Source organism: Pecten maximus, chromosome 5 (assembly GCF_902652985.1).
Source record: "Pecten maximus chromosome 5, xPecMax1.1, whole genome shotgun sequence".
Classification (NCBI taxonomy): domain Eukaryota; kingdom Metazoa; phylum Mollusca; class Bivalvia; order Pectinida; family Pectinidae; genus Pecten; species Pecten maximus.
In genome coordinates, this window is record NC_047019.1 from 33,050,238 (window position 1) to 33,075,077 (window position 24,840).

The following is a 24,840-nucleotide window of genomic DNA, read 5'->3' on the forward strand; positions in this document are numbered from 1 at the left end:
TCGTACCGTGTGCAAAACTATATGGTTGAATCGATTCATGTTTGAGGTGTATACATCCGGAAAGCACGTAAGAGCAGCACTAATAACCATAGTCTCATTGGCTACTTCCTAGCAGATCCGGGTCATTGGTCGTAGGTCAAAGGTCAAGCAGGGACACCTACACGGCATTCGGCTAACTTCGGCCGATTCCGGTACCCTTCATCTATAGATGGAGTTACGGAATCGGCCGAGATGTGACGAGTGACCTACACGGGTTTCACAGCTATTTCAGCTGTCCAGATAGAATGTGTACATGACAGTTTTGTTCGGAACAATCATTATATAGATCTATATATATATAATCGATTTCAAACAAAATATTCAAACTAATATTGTTTTTCAAAATGTATGTCACTTGTTTAAGAATCGTAAAGAATGCAGTTGTAAATGATATTATATAATGTATTTCTGTAAAAGTAAATTTAATCATATTTTGATTTAGAATCTAATACGAAATATAATGACTTTAATATTAAATGTCTTGTATTGTCTTGGTGTTTTTCTCTTCTTTTTATTAGGAGCTGTCCAGAAAATCGATAAGATCCTGCAGAACTTTTTATCGTCGTAAAATGGTAAAATACACAGATACAAGTTTTTGTAAAACCCACACAGGGTGAGTCCATCGCATTGATAATGCATATGGTGTTTAAAAAAGTATCTAGCTGACCAACACCACATGCACATGAGAGTACGGCTATAAAGTATATATACAAGTAACTTATGGATATGATAAAAGCAATATAAACATTTAAGAAAATGGGCAGACATTAAAAGACTCTAAAAAAGAGAAAACGCTTTGTGAAAACTTTTGAACAGGTACATCTGTAAGAGAATGCTTTTGCCCTATCCCTCCCCTTGCATTCTGGCTTAGGCAGATACGGTGGAGGCTTTCCTTTAAGTTTTAAATAATATGTGACATAAAACTTATAAAGTTACATACAGTACAACTATAATCTAACCTATCGTAAACTTTCTGATCGTATTTCCTAGCTTCCGATACTTCCCCTCCTCCTATGTGGTTTGCCAAAATTAATCGAATATTGCTTAGGCAAAAATATTTCTGCCTAGGCAATATTCGATTTTTGCCCAGGCAAAATTATTTCTGTCGATGCAAAAATAATTTTGTTTCGATTATTGCCTAGGCAAAAACTCGAATTTTGCCTAGGCAAAATTCGATTACTGACTAGACAAAAATAATTTTGCCTATGCAAAAATATTTAATTATGACATCCTTCCCGCGCCATAGATTCCCCAGATTTAAGGTTGCCTCTTTTTTCTTACCCTTTTACATATGTATGACCCGATAAAATTGGTGGAAGTATTTAGTATATACGTCAAAAATTACATATCGGCAATACGTAGGCCAGATCTGGAGATCCCAACTTTTGAATGCGTTTGGCTTGAACTAACTCTTTCTGGTGATACAATTCTGTATAATGCTCTATGGCACTTTTTCCGCCCTCCTAACTCGCCTGTACATTCTTGGGACCATATTGCCCAGTCTACTTGGCACACAATTGCGGATTTCCAAACATTATAGTAACTGTGATCTTAATGTTAATTTGTCATCTAATTTAAATCATTCAGACAAGTTACGACAATTACTCTTTTAATCTTACGCAGCTGGTACGCCCACATTTTTACTAAAACGCCCTCCTACCTTCTTTACATAGTCTGTGTAAGTAACAAAATTCTTATTGACAAATTCATTAGAAGTGATGATATTTTGGCAAGTACATATGAATAGCCATTGGTAAAATTTATTTACAATGAATGTTGCATTGCTTAGCACCTGTGTGCATGCTCATTATAGGTAGGGTACGCAAGGATACGAAATTAATGCTTAAAAGCTAAGCTTACACATGTGGGGTTGATCAACTGCACATGAAGCATTGTCCTCTAATATTATAGTTTAGTAACATTATGTAAAAGTACAGTTGTTACGGCAGTAGCGGATCATCGGCTATAGCGGATCACTCGAAAAACTAAAGCTGATTGTGAAAAAAGTACAACTCCCAGGAGGGTGTTTGTTGTACACATTTTCTCTCCGGCTGCCGATGTAGGCTCGAAGCCGCATCAGAAAAACTCAAAATACCTTGTCAAGTACAGTAATGTTTACAAGTACCTCGACAGAAAGATAGTTGTGGTTATTCAACTTCAAATGCATGACTTACGATCTCCTATGATAACGCACAGTTTGAAAACGTGGATTTCGTACGCATGTTAAAATGACTACTAGTCTACAATATTCTTGGAAGTGACGACAGGACTGATGACGTAACAAAGTGCATATTTTGATGACGTCATAGCAATAGTGTAAAAATGGAAGTGCATAACAACCGACAAGTCAGTAGAGGGGTGGAAAATGCAATGAGCATCGTATTACCAAAAAGGGCTAATGTCGATTTCCTAGCACCGTCGCAGGCTTTGCAGGATGCAAGGAAGAAACTTGGACCGATTTATTTTGACGCCAAATTAATTGAATGTCCACAAAATGCTGTGGAACTTTCAAAACTTATACAGGAATGGGATGAAATAGACAAGAAGAAATTCAAGGTTCTTGAAGAAGCAAGAAGGAATCAGAGGGTGTTACTTCATACGCTGGGCTCTCGGTACTCTTTTTCTAAGCATGTGTCAGGTTTAAGCTCTGCCTCTGACCTACGAGACGTAAAGCTTCCGCCACCAGGCTTCCGTTATCATTCGAACGGGTTACCAAAATTATCTCTTGTCCCCGATCAAGACCGCTTTCCCGAATATACTCCATCGCAAAGCTGGTTAGATTTAAAGTTTGAAGGCAACGAGGAGAAATTTGTGAGACCACTTAGTCCGCCACGACACCATTTGCATGATAAAGATCTTGATATTTCGGAAACTCCGATTGAAAATGTTTCCGGCAATGTTAGCCTTTCTTCGGTAAATTCGGACGCACAGACGACGGAAACTGATAAATATGTTCAAGGCGAGTCTAGAATCACTATTGCGAAGATTGAAAAACAGGAACCGTCTTACCATATTGACTATGAAAATGAAATTAAGAATCTCGAGAACATTATTAAGGAAATAAACGAGGATCTGGAGAAAAACAACATCGACCTTTATGAAAATTCTGGCAGTGCCAAAGGTAAAGTTTATGCGTTTCTTAGAGCGCATGCTCGCGGTGACAAGGTATCTTTAAAACAGCTCGTGGAACCACACGAATCGTCTAGACCTAACGATAGATTTGCTATACTACCTGGATCTTCTACGTTTGATGTTCGTGATTCTTTAGGAAAATCAAAGAGTTTGAAATCAGATCTCCATAAACGAAAAATTAACACCCGGAATCATGGTAATTGTGTGGCATGTGTATGCAGAATTAAACACGACAATGCCGCCCTAACCCAAAAGAGGAAGGATGTCAGCAAAATGGTTCTAAAACGATGGAACAGCTCAACGCGCGGAACGATATACGATAGCGCCTCAACCCTATCAACAGCGTTTCTCAACAAGCGTGCGTGTTCATCTGAGGCGTTACGAAAAAAACAAAGTTCTCCTTCACGAGCAGGCATTGCTTCTCCCACAAGGCTCTCGAAAACTGCCGTTCCTCAGCAGGACGAGAAAAAAAATAATTCAAATATACGAACGAAGAAATCCTCGCAAGTGGTGTTCAGGACAGAAAGTCGGCCTACAAATACCCATTTATTATTAGGCACCACAAAGAGCACACCCGAAACTTCTATACGGAAGCAAAGTTCGAGAGAACATGTACAATTAAGGAATACTAAGAGTGCAATGAGCGAGAGAAAAATAGAGGCATTTGAGAGAAGAGCACAAAGCGTCATGTTTAATCGTCCTTCGTCTTCTTCAAGGGAGAATCAGTCTAGAATGGACTTCCTCAAAGCGGATGCGGTAAGTTACGTTTGCCACAGAAATATGATTCAGTGTCAATCTTGTCATTAACTAGATGCCAGTGAGTGGCATCTATGACCAATTTTGATACTGGTTGCTATCGTTTTCACTTGTGGCGCATTTCCAGGTTTGATTTTTCCAATATTCATTTTTAAGATGCCACAGCGCCGTCAGAGAGTAATTATGATCCATCGATTTACAACACGAATAGCATGTTAAGCATATTTTATACCATACCCAAAGTTAGATACTTTATTTTATTACCACCCTCCAAAACGTAGAGATTCTAATTATATCGTTGTATACCGAAGAAATCAAACCGTGCTCCACCTCTACCAACATGTCACGTCGACCTTTTCCCCGAATACGCAAAGCAGGCGATCCATTTGTATATTGTATTTATCTATCTTGGTGCCTCGAGTACATATAACGTACATGTGCACATTGTGGAGTAACTGGCTGCGATATATACATACAAGCGATTTGGGAAGACAACAGCGAACACTGACGGGTCTTTGAGGAAAAATTGTAATGGATTAATGTTGTATTATAAAATAATATTAAGCTTACTGAGTATAGTCCCTGTGTCGCACGAGACACTTTACTCTAATTGCTTTGGATGGCATGCAGCGGGACTCCAGTATGTTGTTCAGTGGGGTAGTAACCAACTACTACAAGGAGACCCCGGCCCAAAATGACCCTGGCTGTTCATGGGTCGATGAACCCAGCAGAACAAACAAATCGCTGTGATATACTGATCAATGTGTCTTCCTGATGGCTAAAAAAAAGAAACATATCACGGTTTTTGAAATGTAAACAAGTACAGCCAAGGCTTCTGATTACGTTACAAGCCTTGGCTAGCGAAGATGAGTGTACATGTACAAACGTTTATTTGTATAATAATATAACATGTATTAGTTGAGGTTATGAATCGTACTGACATGTTTGATCATAAACATTTAAAAATCGAATGTTCTTGGTCATTGGAGTATCGAACGTGACCTGTGTCTTTCTGGAGTGAATTCGATTTGGCAACAAGGATTTATATACACATTACAAGACAAAATAAATTTGATTATTATTAAGGACTCTTTGCAGTCTCGAGCTTCATGTTTTAAACGGTTACATATACATGTACATACGTATATGCAATATACCTATTTTCCCTTTATGAATACCGACTTGTCTGCCAATCAAATGTCAACACATGTCACCAATGGTATTACATGTATAACTTTAGAGCCTTATCAATCAGCAATATATATCAGAACACTATAATTATCATTATTTGTAACTGTTTCAATTAAGCTCGCCTCTTGAGGGGTTACAACGGCGAGTGCTACAATATAAAGAGTGGTTACAATGGTGAGTGTTACAAAATAGAGAGTTGTTACAATGGTGGGTGTTACAATATAGAGTGGTTATAATGGTGAGTGTTACAATATAGAGAGTGGTTACAATGGCGAGTGTTATAATATAGAGAATGGTTACAATAGTGAGTGTTACAAAATAGAGAATGGTTACAATGACGAGTGTTACAATATAGAGAGTGGTTACAGTGATGAGTGTTACAATATAGAGAGTGGTTATAATGGTGAGTGTTATAATATAGAGAGTGGTTATAATGGTGAGTGTTACAATATAGAATGGTTACAATGGTTAGTGTTACAATATAGAGATTGGTTACAGTGATGAGTGTTACAATATAGAGAGTGGTTATAATGGTGAGTGTTACAATATAGAGAGTGGTTATAATGGTGAGTGTTACAATATAGAGTGGTTACAATAGTGAGTGTTACAATATAGAGAATGGTTACAATGACGAGTGTTACAATATAGAGAATGGTTACAATGACGAGTGTTACAATATAGAGAGTGGTTACAATGGTGAGTGTTACAATATAGAGAATGGTTACAATGGTGAGTGTTACAATACAGAGAATGGTTATAATGGTGAGTGTTACAATATAGAAAGTGGTTACAATGGTGAGTGTTATACTATAGAGAATGGTTATAATGGTGAGTGTTACAATATAGAGAGTCGTTACAATAGTGAGTGTTACAATATAGAGAGTGGTTACAATAGTGAGTGTGCAATATAGAGAATGGTTACAATGGTTAGTGTTATAATATAGAGAATGGTTATAATGGTGAGTGTTACAATATAGAGAATTGTTACAATGGTGAGTGTTACAATATACAGGGTGGTTACAATGGTGAGTGTTACAATAAAGAGAATGGTTACAATAGTGAGTGTTACAATATAGAGAGTTGTTACAATAGTGAGTGTGCAATATCTAGAGAATGGTTACAATGGTTAGTGTTATAATATAGAGAATGGTTACAATGGTGAGTGTTACAATATAGAGAGTGGTTACAATGGTGAGTGTTACAATAAAGAGAATGGTTATAATGGTGAGTGTTACAATATAGAAAGTGGTTACAATGGTGAGTGTTATACTATAGAGAATGGTTATAATGGTGAGTGTTACAATATAGAGAGTCGTTACAATAGTGAGTGTTACAATATAGAGAGTGGTTACAATAGTGAGTGTGCAATATAGAGAATGGTTACAATGGTTAGTGTTATAATATAGAGAATGGTTATAATGGTGAGTGTTACAATATAGAGAATGGTTACAATGGTGAGTGTTACAATATACAGGGTGGTTACAATGGTGAGTGTTACAATAAAGAGAATGGTTACAATAGTGAGTGTTACAATATAGAGAGTTGTTACAATAGTGAGTGTGCAATATCTAGAGAATGGTTACAATGGTTAGTGTTATAATATAGAGAATGGTTACAATGGTGAGTGTTACAATATAGAGAGTGGTTACAATGGTGAGTGTTACAATAAAGAGAATGGTTACAATAGTGAGTGTTACAATATAGAGAGTGGCTATAATGGTGAGTGTTACAATAAAGAGAATGGTTATAATAGTGAGTGTTACAATATAGAGAGTGGTTATAATGGTGAGTGTTATAATATAGAGAGTTGTTACAATGACGAGTGTTACAATATAGAGAGTGGTTATAATGGTGAGTGTTACAATATAGAGAGTGGTTACAATAGTGAGTGTTACAATATAGAGAATGGTTACAATAGTGAGTGTTACAAAATAGAGAATGGTTACAATGACGAGTGTTACAATATAGAGAGTGGTTACAGTGATGAGTGTTACAATATAGAGAGTGGTTATAATGGTGAGTGTTATAATATAGAGAGTGGTTATAATGGTGAGTGTTACAATATAGAATGGTTACAATGGTTAGTGTTACAATATAGAGATTGGTTACAGTGATGAGTGTTACAATATAGAGAGTGGTTATAATGGTGAGTGTTACAATATAGAGAGTGGTTATAATGGTGAGTGTTACAATATAGAGTGGTTACAATAGTGAGTGTTACAATATAGAGAATGGTTACAATGACGAGTGTTACAATATAGAGAATGGTTACAATGACGAGTGTTACAATATAGAGAGTGGTTACAATGGTGAGTGTTACAATATAGAGAATGGTTACAATGGTGAGTGTTACAATACAGAGAATGGTTATAATGGTGAGTGTTACAATATAGAAAGTGGTTACAATGGTGAGTGTTATACTATAGAGAATGGTTATAATGGTGAGTGTTACAATATAGAGAGTCGTTACAATAGTGAGTGTTACAATATAGAGAGTGGTTACAATAGTGAGTGTGCAATATAGAGAATGGTTACAATGGTTAGTGTTATAATATAGAGAATGGTTATAATGGTGAGTGTTACAATATAGAGAATGGTTACAATGGTGAGTGTTACAATATACAGGGTGGTTACAATGGTGAGTGTTACAATAAAGAGAATGGTTACAATAGTGAGTGTTACAATATAGAGAGTTGTTACAATAGTGAGTGTGCAATATCTAGAGAATGGTTACAATGGTTAGTGTTATAATATAGAGAATGGTTACAATGGTGAGTGTTACAATATAGAGAGTGGTTACAATGGTGAGTGTTACAATAAAGAGAATGGTTATAATGGTGAGTGTTACAATATAGAAAGTGGTTACAATGGTGAGTGTTATACTATAGAGAATGGTTATAATGGTGAGTGTTACAATATAGAGAGTCGTTACAATAGTGAGTGTTACAATATAGAGAGTGGTTACAATAGTGAGTGTGCAATATAGAGAATGGTTACAATGGTTAGTGTTATAATATAGAGAATGGTTATAATGGTGAGTGTTACAATATAGAGAATGGTTACAATGGTGAGTGTTACAATATACAGGGTGGTTACAATGGTGAGTGTTACAATAAAGAGAATGGTTACAATAGTGAGTGTTACAATATAGAGAGTTGTTACAATAGTGAGTGTGCAATATCTAGAGAATGGTTACAATGGTTAGTGTTATAATATAGAGAATGGTTACAATGGTGAGTGTTACAATATAGAGAGTGGTTACAATGGTGAGTGTTACAATAAAGAGAATGGTTACAATAGTGAGTGTTACAATATAGAGAGTGGTTATAATGGTGAGTGTTACAATAAAGAGAATGGTTATAATAGTGAGTGTTACAATATAGAGAGTGGTTATAATGGTGAGTGTTATAATATAGAGAGTTGTTACAATGACGAGTGTTACAATATAGAGAGTGGTTATAATGGTGAGTGTTACAATATAGAGAGTGGTTACAATAGTGAGTGTTACAATATAGAGAGTGGTTACAGTGATGAGTGTTACAATATAGAAAGTGGTTACAATGGTGAGTGTTACAATATAGAGAGTGGTTATAATGGTGAGTGTTACAATATAGAGAGTGGTTACAATGGTGAGTGTTACAATATAGAGAATGGTTACAATGGTGAGTGTTACAATATAGAGAATGGTTACAATAGTGAGTGTTACAATATAGAGAGTGGTTATAATGGTGAGTGTTACAATATAGAGAGTGGTTATAATGGTGAGTGTTATAATATAGAGAATGGTTGCAATGGTGAGTGTTACAATATAGAGAGTGGTTACAATGGTGAGTGTTATAATATAGAGAATGGTTGCAATGGTGAGTGTGACAATATAGAGAGTGGTTACAATGGTGAGGGTTACAATATAGAGAGTGGTTATAATGGTGAGTGTTACAATATAGAAAGTGGTTACAATGGTGAGTGTTACAATATAAAGAGTGGTTATAATGGTGAGTGTTACAATATAGAGAGTGGTTATAATGGTGAGTGTTATAATATATAGAGTGGTTATAATGGTGAGTGTTACAATATAGAGAGTGGTTATAATGGTGAGTGTTACAATATAGAGAGTGGTTACAATAGTGAGTGTTACAATATAGAGAATGGTTATAATGGTGAGTGTTACAATATAGAGAGTGGTTATAATGGTGAGTGTTATAATATAGAGAGTGGTTACAATAGTGAGTGTTACAATATAGAGAGTGGTTACAATAGTGAGTGTTACAATATAGAGAATGGTTATAATGGTGAGTGTTACAATATAGAGAGTGGTTACAATGGTGAGTGTTACAATATAGAGAGTGGTTACAATAGTGAGTGTTACAATATAGAGAGTGGTTACAATAGTGAGTGTTACAATATAGAGAATGGTTATAATGGTGAGTGTTACAATATAGAGAGTGGTTACAATGGTGAGTGTTACAATATAGAGAATGGTTATAATGGTGAGTGTTACAATATAGAAAGTGGTTATAATGGTGAGTGTTATAATATAGAGAGTGGTTATAATGGTGAGTGTTATAATACAGGGAGTTGTTACAATAGTGAGTGTTACAATATAGAAAGTGGTTATAATGTAGAGTGTTATAATATAGAGAGTTGTTACAATAGTGAGTGTTAAAATATAGAAAGTGGTTATAATGGTGATTGTTATAATATAGAGAGTTGTTACAATGGTGGGTGTTATAATATAGAGAATGGTTATAATGGTGAGTGTTAAAATATAGAGAATGGTTGCAATAGTGAGTGTTATAATATAGAGAATGGTTATAATGTTGAGTGTTATAAAATAGAGAGCTGTTACATTACGTCTGTGGGTAGTTCCAATATAAGGAGTGGTTACATTACGTCTATGGGTATTTACAATATAGGGAGTGGTTACATTACGTCTATGGATGGTTACAAAATAGAGAGTGGTTACATTACGTCAATGGGTAGTTACAAAATAGAGAGTTGTTACATTACGTCTATGGGTAGTTACAATATAGGGAGTTGTTACATTACGTCTATGGATGGTTGCAATATAGGGAGTGGTTACATTACGTCTATGGATGGTTACAATATAGGGAGTGGTTACATTACGTCTATGGATGGTTACAATATAGGGAGTGGTTACATTACGTCCATGGATGGTTACAATATAGGGAGTGGTTACATTACGTCTATGGATGGTTGCAATATAGGGAGTGGTTACATTACGTCTATGGGTGGTTACAATAAAGGGAGTGTTTACATTACGTCTATGGGTGGTTACAATATAGAGAGTTGTTACATTACGTCAATGGGTGGTTACAATAAAGGGAGTGGTTACATTACGTCTATGGGTGGTTACAATATAGAGAGTTGTTACATTACGTCTATGGATGGTTACAATATACGGAGTGGTTACATTACGTCTATGGGTAGTTACAATATAGAGAGTGGTTACATTACGTCTATGGGTGGTTACAATATAGAGAGTTGTTACATTACGTCTATGGATGGTTACAATATAGGGAGTGGTTACATTACGTCTATGGATGGTTACAATATAGGGAGTGGTTACATTACGTCTATGGATGGTTACAATATAGGGAGTCGTTACATTATGTCAATGGGTGGTTACAATATAATGCGTGTTTAAAATAGTGGATGGTTACAATATAGGGAGTGGTTACATTACGTCTATGGGTGGTTACAATATAGGGAGTGGTTACATTACGTCTATGGGTAGTTCCAATATAGGGAGTGGTTACATTACGTCTATGGGTGGTTACAATATAGGGAGTTGTTACATTACGTCTATGGGTAGTTACAATATAGGGAGTGGCTACATTACGTCTATGGATGGTTACAATATAGGGAATGGTAACATTACGTCAATGGGTGGTTATAATATAGAGAGTTGTTACATTATGTCTATGGGTGGTTACAATATAGGGAGTTGTTACATTACGTCTATGGGTGGTTATAATATAGAGAGTTGTTACATTACGTCTATGGGTGGTTACAATATAGGGAGTGGTTACATTACGTCTACGGGTGGTTACAATATAGTGAGTGGTTACATTACGTCTATGGATGGTTACAATATACGGAGTGGTTACATTATGTCAATTGGTGGTTACAAAATATAATGCGTGTTTAAAATAGTGGATGGTTACAATATAGCGAATGATTTTAACATTTAATAGTCAGTTACACTGTAGTGGGTGGTTGCAAAATAATGGGTGATGATTGATTATGTTACATTGTGGTTTTCGCTCCTTAAATTGTTACATTGTGGTTTTCGCTCCTTAAATGATAACACAATGCTAACACTTGTCTCCATACATAATAACAGCTTTAGGATGGAGTTTATAGGTGTAATTCAAGACCTAGAGTGGGGTTAAGGAGGTAACTGGAATGAGTGCTTTGGGTATATGAGACAAATGCGTGTGTATGGTCGTGGGATGCATATTGTTGAATTGGGTTACAGAGGGTGGGGATGGTACCCGGGGGTGGGGATGGTACCCGAGGGTGGGGAGGGTACTGGGCATTTTGAAATGGTCGAATGGTGTATTGTAGGCTATAACGATCAAACTAGATGGGGCCAGGGATGATTTGGTCGTATGTCTAAGGATTAACCCTTTGTTTTGTCTGGTTTATGAGATCATCAATCCTACGTAAACGAGGTGAATTATGTAGATTATTACGCGAAGTGTTTTAGAATTTACCGACTGAGTTTAGTATAGTATTCTATCTATCATTTCAGCGTTTGGAAGAACTGGAGTGTACTCGGAAAGTGGAAGCGTTCGTCGAGAAAATAAAGAAAATGACTGCGCCACCCAAACCAAATTATGCATTTATTTAGCACATGACACTTAGTGTCCATTTATTACGTGTTGATGTGTGCATCTAACAGTACTGCAATATCCTTCCACCTCCCGGAAGTAATGGGTGCCACCGGTACAAACAGCCGCCTCTATCCTGACCGGATTAATGGCTATGCCCCGTGTACATAGTAGGATGCTTGTTGCTTGTATGGACATGCTGTATATAAACTAGTACGAAGTAAACAGCATGTACATTTTTGTTGATGTGTTGTTTTTATATGAATTTTAGTTCCCACCCCTGAAGACTTAGTTCCATTGTTATATCTTTGAAACCATTGAGATCCCCACCCCATAACCGTAGCATTGTTGGGCATCAAGTGATAAACACATCCACATTGTAAAAAATGGGCCCTGGGGTCTTTAGTCACCCCTTGTGACTTGGATTTTTTTGTTATATCTTTGAAACTGTTGAGATCCCCATCCCATAAATAAACCATAATTATATAGAATTCTTTGAACATGAGCATTATTTTGAAGTTTGGTCAAATCAACCAGGTGAGTGATACAGGCCCTCTGAGTCTCTTGTTTATTTATCAGGAATTTCCATTTCGGATGAAAATCCCTATCGTTTTCGTTATGTTTGCTTGCTGTGAACACTTTCAAGCAAAAACGAAAACAGATAAAACGTTCATATTACAGTACATGATACCGAACAACCGAGCTGGTGATTTTTCTTACATTTTGGTGATAATAAGTTCAAAGGTCAAGGTCACAGGTCAAAACACAGTTGTTGTTTTTTATTTGAACGACCTTAACTTCATACACGATAGTTCTATTTCATGCACGCTCAGTGTGGCATGTAGATCATTGTCGAGGCTAACTTTTTCCATGCAACTTATCATCAAACTGCACTTTATATGCTTTTCTACCAATACTCGGACACATACAGACTTGATATTTAGCACATTTATAGCATGAATGGCTAGCAACAAAGGCTTTATGGAAGCTCAAGGTTACGGTCAAGGTTCAAAGTCAAATGACCGGTTAGAGTAGGGAAGCGAAGAGAAAACTGAGAAAGCGTAGGGAAAATGTAGGTAAAACACATGAGAGCGACCGGCAGAACGATAACATGTCAACGATCATTTTCTGGATGGAAATCCCCTGTTTTGATCTTTATCAAATCTAATTTATATTTATCTTTTTCATAGTGAATTTGCTCGAAGTTTTCACTTAATGAGCGGCGGTGAGATATCTATAACTGATGGGAAAGCGCACGTGGGATCATGAATATAGTTCATGCTCGGAGATATATCCTGGCTGTGGACTTCTTTAGAGTAGTTCGTGAAAATCTATCGAATATCCCTCCAACAAAAATCGTATGCCCACGTTGGATTTTCCCCGACAGGTAAAACAATGCAAATGATCAAGATTAAACTGAAACTCGTTTAAAAATGAATTTGACACATACTAGACAAATCAAAAGAACTAATGTGTGATTAGAAGCTATAATATCAAACTATAACTTATTGTATACATTCAAGTCGAGTCTGGCGTAGAGGATTGTCTTAGCAGTCCTGAACCAGAAATAAACTTAATTAAACGATGCTCCAAAGTGATCTTTTAGGGATAGATATAATCGAATTATTCAAACTTTGGAAAAGAGTTTATTTTTTAATATCACTTCAGTCTGATAGTATAGTCAAGAGATGGTATAGTACCCGAGCCAGAGGCGAGCATATTTTTAGTGCCTCACGCTTACATTTTACTTGTTTAATTTCAACGGAACATTTCACCGCCTATCAACGTCAGCAATTATCGTTGTCGAAAAATTGAAAATATATTAAAATCACCATTTTAAAGTTTTTTTAGTTTTTTTTTAACTTTTTCATAAACAATAAGAAACCAGTGGTGTGATCAGATGCATAGTTAAGGGGCATCTAAACAGCAAACTCGGCAAACTCTTTAAAACAGTGATATTTTACAAGCCTATCAATTCTAGGAGAACGTTGTTGAATTTCAAACACGAATCAACAAAAATAGTCATGCAATATATCAAAATGTTTGTTTGGGCATGTAGTTTCTTAAAATCACCAATAATTTGCTGGAGATGCTAAAAGTATTTTCTTTAGACTTAATTTGTGGTAAGATGTAGCACGGAATCACTCTAAGTCACACAAATAATCAAACCTGAGAAACAGCCAAGCTGTTATGCCCACAAGTGTCTATAGCACACGAAAGGAGTATTTGTTTGACCGGATTAGAATTTATCAACACATAAACTCTTATTTTGCTTTGACCTTGAAATGCAAATGGCGGCTGAGAACAATATTACACACGTGTAACATAAAGGGAAGCATTTCATTAATAAAAATGCTCCTATATCATACTTTTTAAGACATCTGATCATAGACTAGTAGGAAAGACGTTTTAAGACAAATTGTTAAACTGGTGAGTTTGGAACCTTTTTCAGAAATATGTATCTTTATCTCCAAACTAAGCAGTTGGACACTTTGGTCTATAAATAGTCTTCTTGTCATGTCTAGAGTTCTTGATAGCGTTTAATAAGATAATTTGTGATGCTTGAAATACCTCCTTATATGCTATATTTTTTTGTGATATTATTCAAAACCGCCATTTGCATTTCAAGGTCAAACTAGAATCAGTGTTTATAATATTGTAAAGTCGAACATAGTAAAAGAAATACTCCTGTTTTGTGCTTTGACACCTGTGAGCAAAACGGCATGGCTTTATTGTGCAATAAATGTGAAACAAATAAGCTAATTTTGTCCCCCTGAAACATGCATTTTCCCCATTTTGTGGTGGTATTTATATGTAAATTGAATTTTAGATAGTTTCGTATCTGCTGTTTTTCTAATGCTAGTTTTGCCTAAAATTGTAACGCGGTAGTTTCGTATCTGCTGTTTTTCTAATGCTAGCTTTGCCTAACTTGTAACGCGGCCTCGTTTTAGTTATTAGTGTCACGCCATGCTTAGTCTCGCATTCCCCAGACTCTCGTCCTCGCTCGAGACTGCCTCTCGCATTCCCCAGACTCTCGTCCTCGCTCGAGACTGCCTCTCGCATTCCCCAGACTCTCGTCCTCGCTCGAGACTGCCTCTCGTTTGAGGCAGTCTCGAGCGAGGACGAGAGTCTGGGGAATGCGAGACTACGCCATGCTGTGCTAGCTTAGTGGTTGCTGACCGCTGCTTTTTAAATCGTTTTTTAATCTTGCCTCACCAATGTCATCTAGACCTAAAAGATTCAATGCCGGTAACAAGATGGCAGACATCATTCAGAACATCAACCATTCTGAAGAAAGCGACGACGAATTCCACGAATCCATACAGGAGGGTGATCACAGTTCTGATCACGATACCCTTGACGATCATGGGGCAGACGAACACGTGGCTACGAATGATACCGACCCTGAGTTACAAGACCTGGAGCAACAACTCCAGCAACTTCAACGGGCTCGCCGGAAAGCAGAACTAAGACAAACAATTGAAAAGGAACAGGAACAACTACGTCAGCTAACGGTTTGTCGTAACCAGGATAAGCATAAGGAGCCGGGGGCGGCCATGTCTCCTACCCGCAGTCAACAAACCACCACTCCACCAACTTCAGATCCCTCGGGAGGCTTACCGATCGGGACTGCCACCATCACAGAATCAGGTGAGCATAAAACCAAGGCATTGAAAATTGTAGACTTCGTCTGGCAGGACCCCGTCCAGACGTATGAAACCGTATGTATGGGCGGGGGAATGGAATTCCGCATTGGCAAACAAAAAACACTAGATAGAGTTTCAATCGAACAGTGGGGATATGCCAATATTAAGATTATGAATGCATTGATTAGGGATAAAAAGCTGGAGGACCCCGCCCCATATTTGAACTATTCTGCCAAGATTTTCCGGTTAGCTTCAAAATATATTTGGCTAATCGTACTGCTGTATGACCGAGAGTATAGAGAGTTACAAGCCACAGAGGGGTTCCAATGGGGAACATATCGCCAAGATTTAATGGACTTCAATCTCCTCCTCAAAACTGACAATGCAACAAACAAAGCCTTGCTTGATGCTAGAAACAATAGACTTGGTCACACTAGAAACACGAATGGCACACAGGTACACCAATATCAAGACCGACGTCGTGGTCCTGTTCTCAACAATGGGCAAGAAATTTGTCGTAACTTCAATGCAGACAAGTGTTTTAAAAACAACTGTAGAATGGCTCATGTTTGTGCTGTGTGTATGGCTACTGATCACTCATCTACTGGCCATGGTCACCCAAGAGTTCGTCAACAAGGTGTTTCAAAAAACGGGGCCCCCGAAAGGGAGTAGATGTTAAGGCCACGCCCCCTCCCACTACAGACAATTGTTTACATCTTAGTGCATGGGAGGAATTTTTACCCATAGACTATCCGGAGAGAGAGTGGATACTCGATGGTGTACGGAATGGTTTTCGACTTACTACCATGTATGAACCCTATCAGCATCTCGAATGTGATAATTATGGATCTACGTCAAAATTTAAGGCTCTGGTTGAGGAACAGATACGGACAGAGATTGGTCTTGGGAACTATGTCATTACTACAGAAAAACCTACTATCATGAGTGCTTTAGGTGCTGTCGGTAAACCTAATGGAGGTATCAGACTGATACATGACGCTAGTATGTCTAATTTTGGTTGTTTAAATTCCTACACAACGGACAATAGTTGCACATACATGGATTTACGTCATGCCATAAAACTGATAAAGCCATATTCATATCTGGCCAAAGTTGACTTAAAAAGCGCCTACCGGTCAGTACAGATAAATAGTGCAGAATATCCACTCACTGGACTCAAATGGACTTTTAGTGGGGACAAGAATCCCACCTACATGTATGATGCAAAACTGCCTTTTGGCCATTCACGTAGCCCTAGTATTTTTCAAAAACTCAGTTCATCGGTCTGTGCAATCATGCGTAAAAAGTACAATGTCACGGTCATCGCCTACTTGGATGATTTTCTGATAATTGAGGACGACTTCCACTTGTGCAGTAGAGCCCTCCGTATACTGTTAAATGTCCTACGTCGTTTGGGTTTTAATATAAGCTGGTCAAAAGTTGTGGATCCTACCCAGCGACTGGTATTCTTGGGGATTGAAATTGATACATGTGACCTTTCGCTCAGCTTGCCTCCAGAAAAAATGAAAGAATTTCATGACGTGTTGTGTTCATTTCATGTAGGAAAAGAGCGAGTGTTAAACAAATACAAGCCTTGTGTGGAAAATTAAATTGGGCTAGTATTGTGGTTAGAGGAGGACGCACCTTCCTTCGACGCATGTTATCTCTCATCCCAAAATGTGCAAAAGGTTCTCACAAAGTGATTCTTTCCCCGGATTTTTTCGCGGATCTTTCATGGTGGATACAATTTATGTCTGTTTTTAATGGCAAAGTGAATTTTTTATGCAAGCGTCCCATAACTGGATTACAAACCGATGCATGCGACTTTGGCGGTGCTGGATATTTCAATGGTGATTTTTTCTACACAAACTGGCCACTAGACCTTCCCTTTATTGTTACGGAACATATCAATGTTAAAGAAACTGCTGCAGTGGTCTTAGCAGCAGCTAGGTGGGGTCGGTTGTGGTCAGGGAAGCGTGTGATTGTATCAACGGACAATACTACAACTATGTATGCTATAAACAAGGGGTCGTCTAGACATCCTGTGATTATGACTCTACTACGAGTTCTATTTTGGTTTTCGGCACTCTTTAATTTTGAAATAGTTGCAAAACATTTACCAGGTCGTTTGAACATTATTGCTGATAGTGCCTCTCGTTTACATGAAAATGACCAGTTAGCTCGTCTATATAATATACTGAGTAGCTATGAATACTATGACTTTAATGTGCAGGAACTATTACGACATATGTCTCCACTTTTTGTATTCTGCAGATGGTGGTACCCCGGACTTGCAGACAGAAAAAGGGAGACTATCAGAGACAGTCGTTCGCCTACAAAAACAGGGGTGGGCTAATTCCACGTCAGAAACTTACTCCACGCATTTTAAAACATAAAGAACTTTTTGTGATGTGTATAAGGTTGAAAGTGTACCGGCTGACACTACCACTATTGAACACTATATAGCATATTTAGTAGATGTCAAACACTTGAAGTTTAACAGTGTAAAATGTTATCTAAACATTGTATCAATTTTGCACAAATCTGCAGGGTTGCCTGACCCTATTGCATCATCTTGGGCTGTACAACACCTCCTAAAAGGTGTAAAGCGTGAACTTGGTACCGCCCAGTCTTGTAAAACTGCTTTATCACCACATGTACTTTTAAAAATGCATAATGCTTTGGATTTTTCATACCAAAACAATCGTGTTTTTTGGGCAGCCTGCTTAACAGGTTTTTGGGGGTTTTTACGACCAAACAATTTTTTGGTTAAGGGTGCCTTTAACCCTTCTGTTCATGTTCAATACATTGATTTGTTACAATACCCTTGGGGTTTTTTGCTTTCGCTAAAAATTTTAAAAACTCTCCAGTTTAGGCAACACCCTATAGATATTGTTTTACCTAAGCTAGATTCCCACCCGCTCTGTCCTTGTCGGGCTATTCGTAATGCCCTTGTGTCGGGCCAGGACCCCCTCGGCCCCCTTTTTGTGTTATCATCAGGTTCCTGTCTCACATACTCAGTATTTCTAAGAGCTTTGCGTGTTGTATTGAGTGATATCGGTTTTGACCAGTCTTCCTTTGGGGGGCATTCGTTCCGCCGGGGAGCTGCTACATGGGCTCATTCGGCTGGTTTGGAGGGTTCCCGAATTCAATTATTGGGATATTGGGCTAGTGATTGTTTTAAACGATATGTTGACCACGCAAATGATGACAAGCATGCTGCTCTACAAGTTTTTTGCAAAAACCTACCTTTTTTTTCAGCAGTTACACATTACCAACACTCTATCTTCGGGTTTGGAATAATGTATTCTACCAGTATATTGTATATTTTTCCATTAGTCCATCGGATATACTTGTACAATGTTATGTATATGGTGTGAGGAGATACAGTCAAAGGGAGATAATTCAACTCCATTTGTACATGAGTTGTTCCCCTTGTTAACCTCTTTTGTAAGAAAAGAACACTTTTTGGAGAGAGAAGAAGAATAAACGGGAGACATCCATGAGAAGCCTCGTTGATTATATTTTATTGAGCTCTACCCCAATTCCCCGATCACATGGTGGAGAATCCGAAGTCCGGAAGTGTATGTGGAACAGAACTGTATAAACATTATCGCCTGGCAGTGACCTTTTAGTGGAAATGACAATCGACCGTAGGGAATTTTCCCCCCCCCACGTGGTCAGCCATGATGGGTAGCCATGACGGATGAGCGAGAAAACGGAGACCATGATATATTGACACCACAATTTATCCAACAGTTTCATTTTCAGTCATCACCCGGACCAATCGTAATAAACAGTCCGCGGACGCCAGTTGCGGAACAACTGGAGGAGTCATTCAACAGGTTGGCTATAGACAATACATCGGAGAAATATAAATTTGTGTCATCTGATACGCCTATGAACAATGCTGATTTACATGTAAACCTTACCCCACCCAACGATTTTTGTCACGGTATTGATATGAACACTGCTATGGCCAGTAAAGTGGTTTGTGATACATTTTCGGGTTATCCCCACGAGAACGCTTCAAAATTTCTGTCACAATTTGAATCCTATGCACAATTCCTCAATTTGAATGACCCTTACCAAGATTCACGGAAAGTGGCTGCTTTTCATTTGCATCTACGTGGGCCAGCTGTTTCCTGGTTTAACACTCTAACAGACAAATCTTGGGAATGTGTATTGGCAGCATTCAGAACAAGGTTCTTTCTTAACAGTGGAGAGAACCCGACCCTCTTTCTGGAAATGGAGAACTTTTCCAATCTAAAATTATGCGAGGGTCAACCCATTGAGGATTTTCATGCAAATGTTATGGACAAAGGTATGATGTTGGGAAAACCGGATTATGAAATCTTAGGGAAATTTATCAGCGGGTTGCCTGATAAGCTGCGCTTATTTGTAGGTGCAGGTGCCCCAAAGGACATCATGACGGCTTTAACACAAGCAAAGCTAGGGGAAGCTTCAGGATGGCGTCATAGTCAGAATGCTACTAGTACTCCTGTGGTGGCAGCACTTCAGAAGAAGGAACTTGAGAGTCATGCAAATGATAGTATTAAAGAACTTAGCCTCCAGGTGGAGCAATTGACCCAAATGATGAACCATTGTATGACAACGGCCAATAATTCGCATTCCCCAGTTGATGGACAATCTCAATTCCGCCGACAAACATATGGCCCATGTCACAAGTGTCTTGGAGACGGACATCGGAAGGCCCAATGTAACTGGGACGGCCAAGGAGAACGCGCATCTAAGATCAGCTGTCAAATCTGTGGACAAAATGGACACATTGCCCCTCGCTGTCTTCGATACCAAGCTACCATCGGTCCCTTACCACAGTCGGGAAACGCGTATGCCCCGAGAGGCAGTCGCGGTCTCTCGGGAGGGAAGAACTAGACTCGGTATATCGATACAGGCATCGTAGCCTATCTCTGGAGCGTCCAGTAGTAAATAACATTGAGAATGTTACTGATAGTGAGTCTTCTACCATTACATGTACTGATAGTGATGATTCTAATGAAAATGTTGATTGTAAATTTATGTTCATGTCTGTTCAGATTGATCATTTAAAAGTTCAAGCATTGCTCGACTCAGGATGTGATATCAATGTTATTTCAGAGTCATTTTTTAACTCTTTGCCAAGAAAATGTAAATCTCATGTTCAGAAATCAAAAATACAGGTCAAGGTTGCAGATTCCAGTTTTGTTGATGTACATGGAACTGCAAATGTAACAATGAACACACCCTATGGAGAATGTAATTTACATGTACACATTTTATCGAATACTTCTCACCCCTTGATTGTTGGTTCTAGATTTATGTCAAAATATCATGTTGTGTTAGATTTTGGCAGGCAATCCTTTGGTACAAACACACTCAAAGTAAAATGTATGTCAAAGTGCAGTATCAATGCTAATTCTGAATGTATCATGTTATGTAAATTACCAAAGGGTTCACAAATAGGACTACAGGGTATTTGTTCTGTTAGTAAGAAGGCTCTCAAGAAAGGTTTACTTGTTGCCAGATCTATTGTAACTGTACATAAACAGAGAATGTTACATGTGAAGGTTATGAATCCAGGTCCTAGTTCTGTCATTGTAAATAGAAACACAACATTGGCAAATTTTGAATTATTTGATGGATCATATAATGTTTTCCCTACAGAGAATGATTTCGCAAATGTAAAGAGTTCTGAGTTCAACAATGTTGAAGTTCTCAAAGCGGAAAAACTGAATATGTTTGATGACAAAATACATGATCATTCTTGTCCTGAAAGTTCTAGTAATTTTACACAAGCTACTAGTTCTAGTCATGATGTTTATTTTAGTCAAAGTACTGGAAGTACTGCGAACACTACCAGCCCACCAGACAGTGATTTTGATAAATTTGTATCATATTTTGATTTAGATGTTGACTCATGTACACTGTCTAGTTCACAAAAGAGTGAATTACAAAATTGTTTGTACAGAAATAAGGATATTTTTGTGACTGATGAAAACCCATCTTTAGGGTATACTGATGTTGTGAAACACGTTATTCATTTACAACCAAATGCTGTATCAAAACATCACCAACCTTATAGGTTACCACCTGAGAAGCGTGAGGTTTTACGTTCACAATTGGATGAATTGTTGAAGCAAGGTGTCATTGCGCCTGTCAATGAGAGGGAAGATATTCCTATATCTAGCCCTATAGTGTTAGTTTCCAAACAGAAAAAGAATCAGTCTTCTGACCCTCAAAAAGTAAAATCCTCACACTTGTCAGCCTATAGATTCTGTTGTGATTTTAGATATTTAAATTCTCAGACACAACCGTTCCGTTATACAATTCCAAATATACAAGAGTTAACTGAATCATTCACCAATAATGCTCCCAACTTTATCACTGCTATTGACATGAGCTCAGGGTTTTTCCAAATGGGAATAGATCCTGCATGTTCAAAGTATACAGCTTTCAATACCTGTTTTGGTACATTCAAATTTAACAGACTTCCCATGGGACTAAGCACGGCACCAAATAGTTTCCAGTTGCTTATGGATACTGTATTGAAAGGTTTAACATTTAAATCAGTTTTATGTTACTTGGACGACGTTCTTATATGTTCATCAACTTTTGAGGACCACTTGAAAGATATACAGGAAGTGTTTTCTAGATTTGCAAAGGCCAGTTTGAAACTTAATCCACGCAAATGCCTTTTTGCACGGAATCAGTGTGTCTTTTTAGGTCATGAAATTTCACACAAGGGAATCCTTCCACCGAAAGACTAGCTTGACGTAATTCGTGAGTACCCGACACCCAGATCTCTAAAGGAGCTAAAACGAGCTATGGGATTATTTAATTGGTTTCGGAAGTACATTCCAAGGTTCAGTGACACAGCCTATCCTTTGAATAACTTGCTTAAGAAGGGAACACGCTTTCACTGGAAGGACATTCATCAAAGTGCTTTTGATAAACTGAAGTTTCAACTACTCAATTCTAAAGCTTTGGCTTTCCCAAACTTTGACAAAGAATTCAGACTTGCTGTCGACACATCAAGCCACGGAATAGGGTACATGCTTTACCAAATGTCAGATGACAAGGAGATACGTGTTGTTCGCTTTGGCTCAAAAGGTCTTAACAAAACACAGCACAGTTATGGACCTACGAAACTTGAACTGTTAGGCATGGTTTATGCCGTTCTTGATTGTGCTTCGTATCTCCGAGGACGCCAGTTTACTGTAGAGTGTGATCACCAAGCCCTCCAACCATTATTCCAAAAGCAACTACGTGGAGCCATATATGAGCGATGGCTTGCCATTCTACAGGAATTTGAGTTTCAAATAGTGTATAAACCTGCAGCTAGTATGGTAGTACCGGATGCATTATCGCGGTGTCATCCTTTCCCGTTTGTCGGAACACTAGACCAAAGTCCAGATGAGGACGATTTGAATTTTCCATACACTACAGAGTCACCAAAACAGATTACACTACCAACTGGACAGACATTATCATCTTTGTTAGTACAGGATGGGGAATCCACAGATGAGATTAACAATATCATGATACAACCAAATTTCCAGAACTTATCTACTTTTGACATTCCTGATAAGGAATATGATGCTGACTCCGAGGAAGATATCTCAGAGACGCGCAAAAGAAAATGTTATTCTCACAGGAAATCGAAGGACACAGCCAACTTAAGTTTTGGTTCTAGAACAGACTTACCTGTACATTCTGGTCGTGATCAGGATCGGGACGATATTGTACAGAGCGATGCCCATTTAATTGATTCAACAAACATATGTGATTTGACTACAGACATTGACAGTCCTTTACCTGATGGTTTACCGGAACCACTTGTTCCGACAGATATTTATGATTTCACTACAGACATTGATAGTTCTTTACCTGATGGTTTGCCGGAACCACTTGTCCCAACACAAGTTGATCCACATAACACTGTATATTATCAAAATGACACTGTTGTTGATACATCTGTCTCTGACGATCAATACCAACAAGATCCTATGATAGATGTAAGCTCACATGTGGAGGACCTCACCAATGCTGGAAGCTTACCAGAGACCCTTGGTAAAGGTGTTGAGGAACTTGCCAACTTACAACGACAAGATCCCGCTCTTAAAAGTATGATAGACTATCTTCAGTCCAACATTCTACCAACTTCGCAGAAGGAAGCACGACGCTTACTATTGGAGAGCTCTGCTTTCGTCATGGTTAATTCACTTTTGTACCATTCTCGTATAGCCAAGTCTCAACGCACAAAATCTATGTGCCATATTTCAACTTGTGTGTACCTTTGGTGTTTGTGACACCTTAATATCTGACAGAGGGACAGAATTTATCTCAAAGGCAACTACAGAAACTTGTCGCTTACTAAAGGTACAACAAAATTTTACTCCGAGCTATGTTCACCATTGTCTAGGTGCATGTGAAAGGACACATTCTGTGCTTGCTACAAAACTCACACCATATATGAACAATGCAAGAGATAATTGGGAGGAGCTACTACCTGCCATAGTATTTGCAATGAATAATGGAGCAAACTCAACAACAGGATACTCTCCTTATGAAATTGTTTTCGGATATCGTCCACAGTTCCCTCTTTGCTCTGTGGAACAGGATCTTGGAAATGTATTGCCGGACATTGACAACTACATGACGTCTATGAAGCAGAAGATCAATATGATTCGTGAACAGTTACTCGTCAATGTTGAGAAATCTCAAACTGTCATGAAGGATAAAGCTAACTCCAAAGCTAAGCCACTTGTGTTGGAGAAAGGTGACTATGTATTTCTCTACCAGGAACCTACAGGGAAAGGACAAAAGCTTCAAAGTATATATAGAGGTGTGTATGTTGTTAAGGATGTAGTTTCGCCTCACTTAGTCACATTGGAGGATCCAGAGACAACAAAGATTTTACCACGCCCTATTCATCTTGATAGACTTAAACGTGCATTTGTCCGTGCTCCAACTCCAGCCAACTACTTTAACAATTCAACAACCGTGAAAGTTGAATCGGCATCCCAAACTGATCCAGTTTCATTAGATTATGAGGACAGTGCTGACCTTGAAAAGAACATCAACCTTCATTCTGATAGTGTTGTTAATAGTAGTTCCAGTGATGCTACTTCGTCGATGCCAGAACCTTCAGTTCCAACTCCGAGACGTCCTGCTAGGATTGTTGGAAAGCCTCTACGATACCGTAGTTTTCAGAGTAGTTC

At 38.2% G+C, this 24,840-nt stretch overlaps 2 protein-coding genes across 2 annotated transcripts; both read left to right on the forward strand.

Moving 5' to 3' along the window:
* Positions 1–2,350: 2,350 nt before the first annotated feature.
* LOC117327827 lies at positions 2,351–12,213 on the forward strand. Its single transcript, XM_033885027.1, has 2 exons — positions 2,351–3,927; positions 11,894–12,213. The coding sequence occupies exons 1-2, from the start codon at positions 2,362–2,364 to the stop codon at positions 11,990–11,992; spliced, it is 1,665 nt and encodes a 554-aa protein (XP_033740918.1). The 5' UTR covers positions 2,351–2,361; the 3' UTR covers positions 11,993–12,213.
* Positions 12,214–15,229: 3,016 nt separating this feature from the next.
* On the forward strand, positions 15,230–18,549 carry LOC117328420. Its single transcript, XM_033885948.1, has 2 exons — positions 15,230–15,623; positions 17,894–18,549. Exons 1-2 carry the CDS (start codon positions 15,230–15,232, stop codon positions 18,013–18,015), a joined length of 516 nt encoding a protein of 171 aa, XP_033741839.1. The 3' UTR covers positions 18,016–18,549.
* Positions 18,550–24,840: the final 6,291 nt, after the last annotated feature.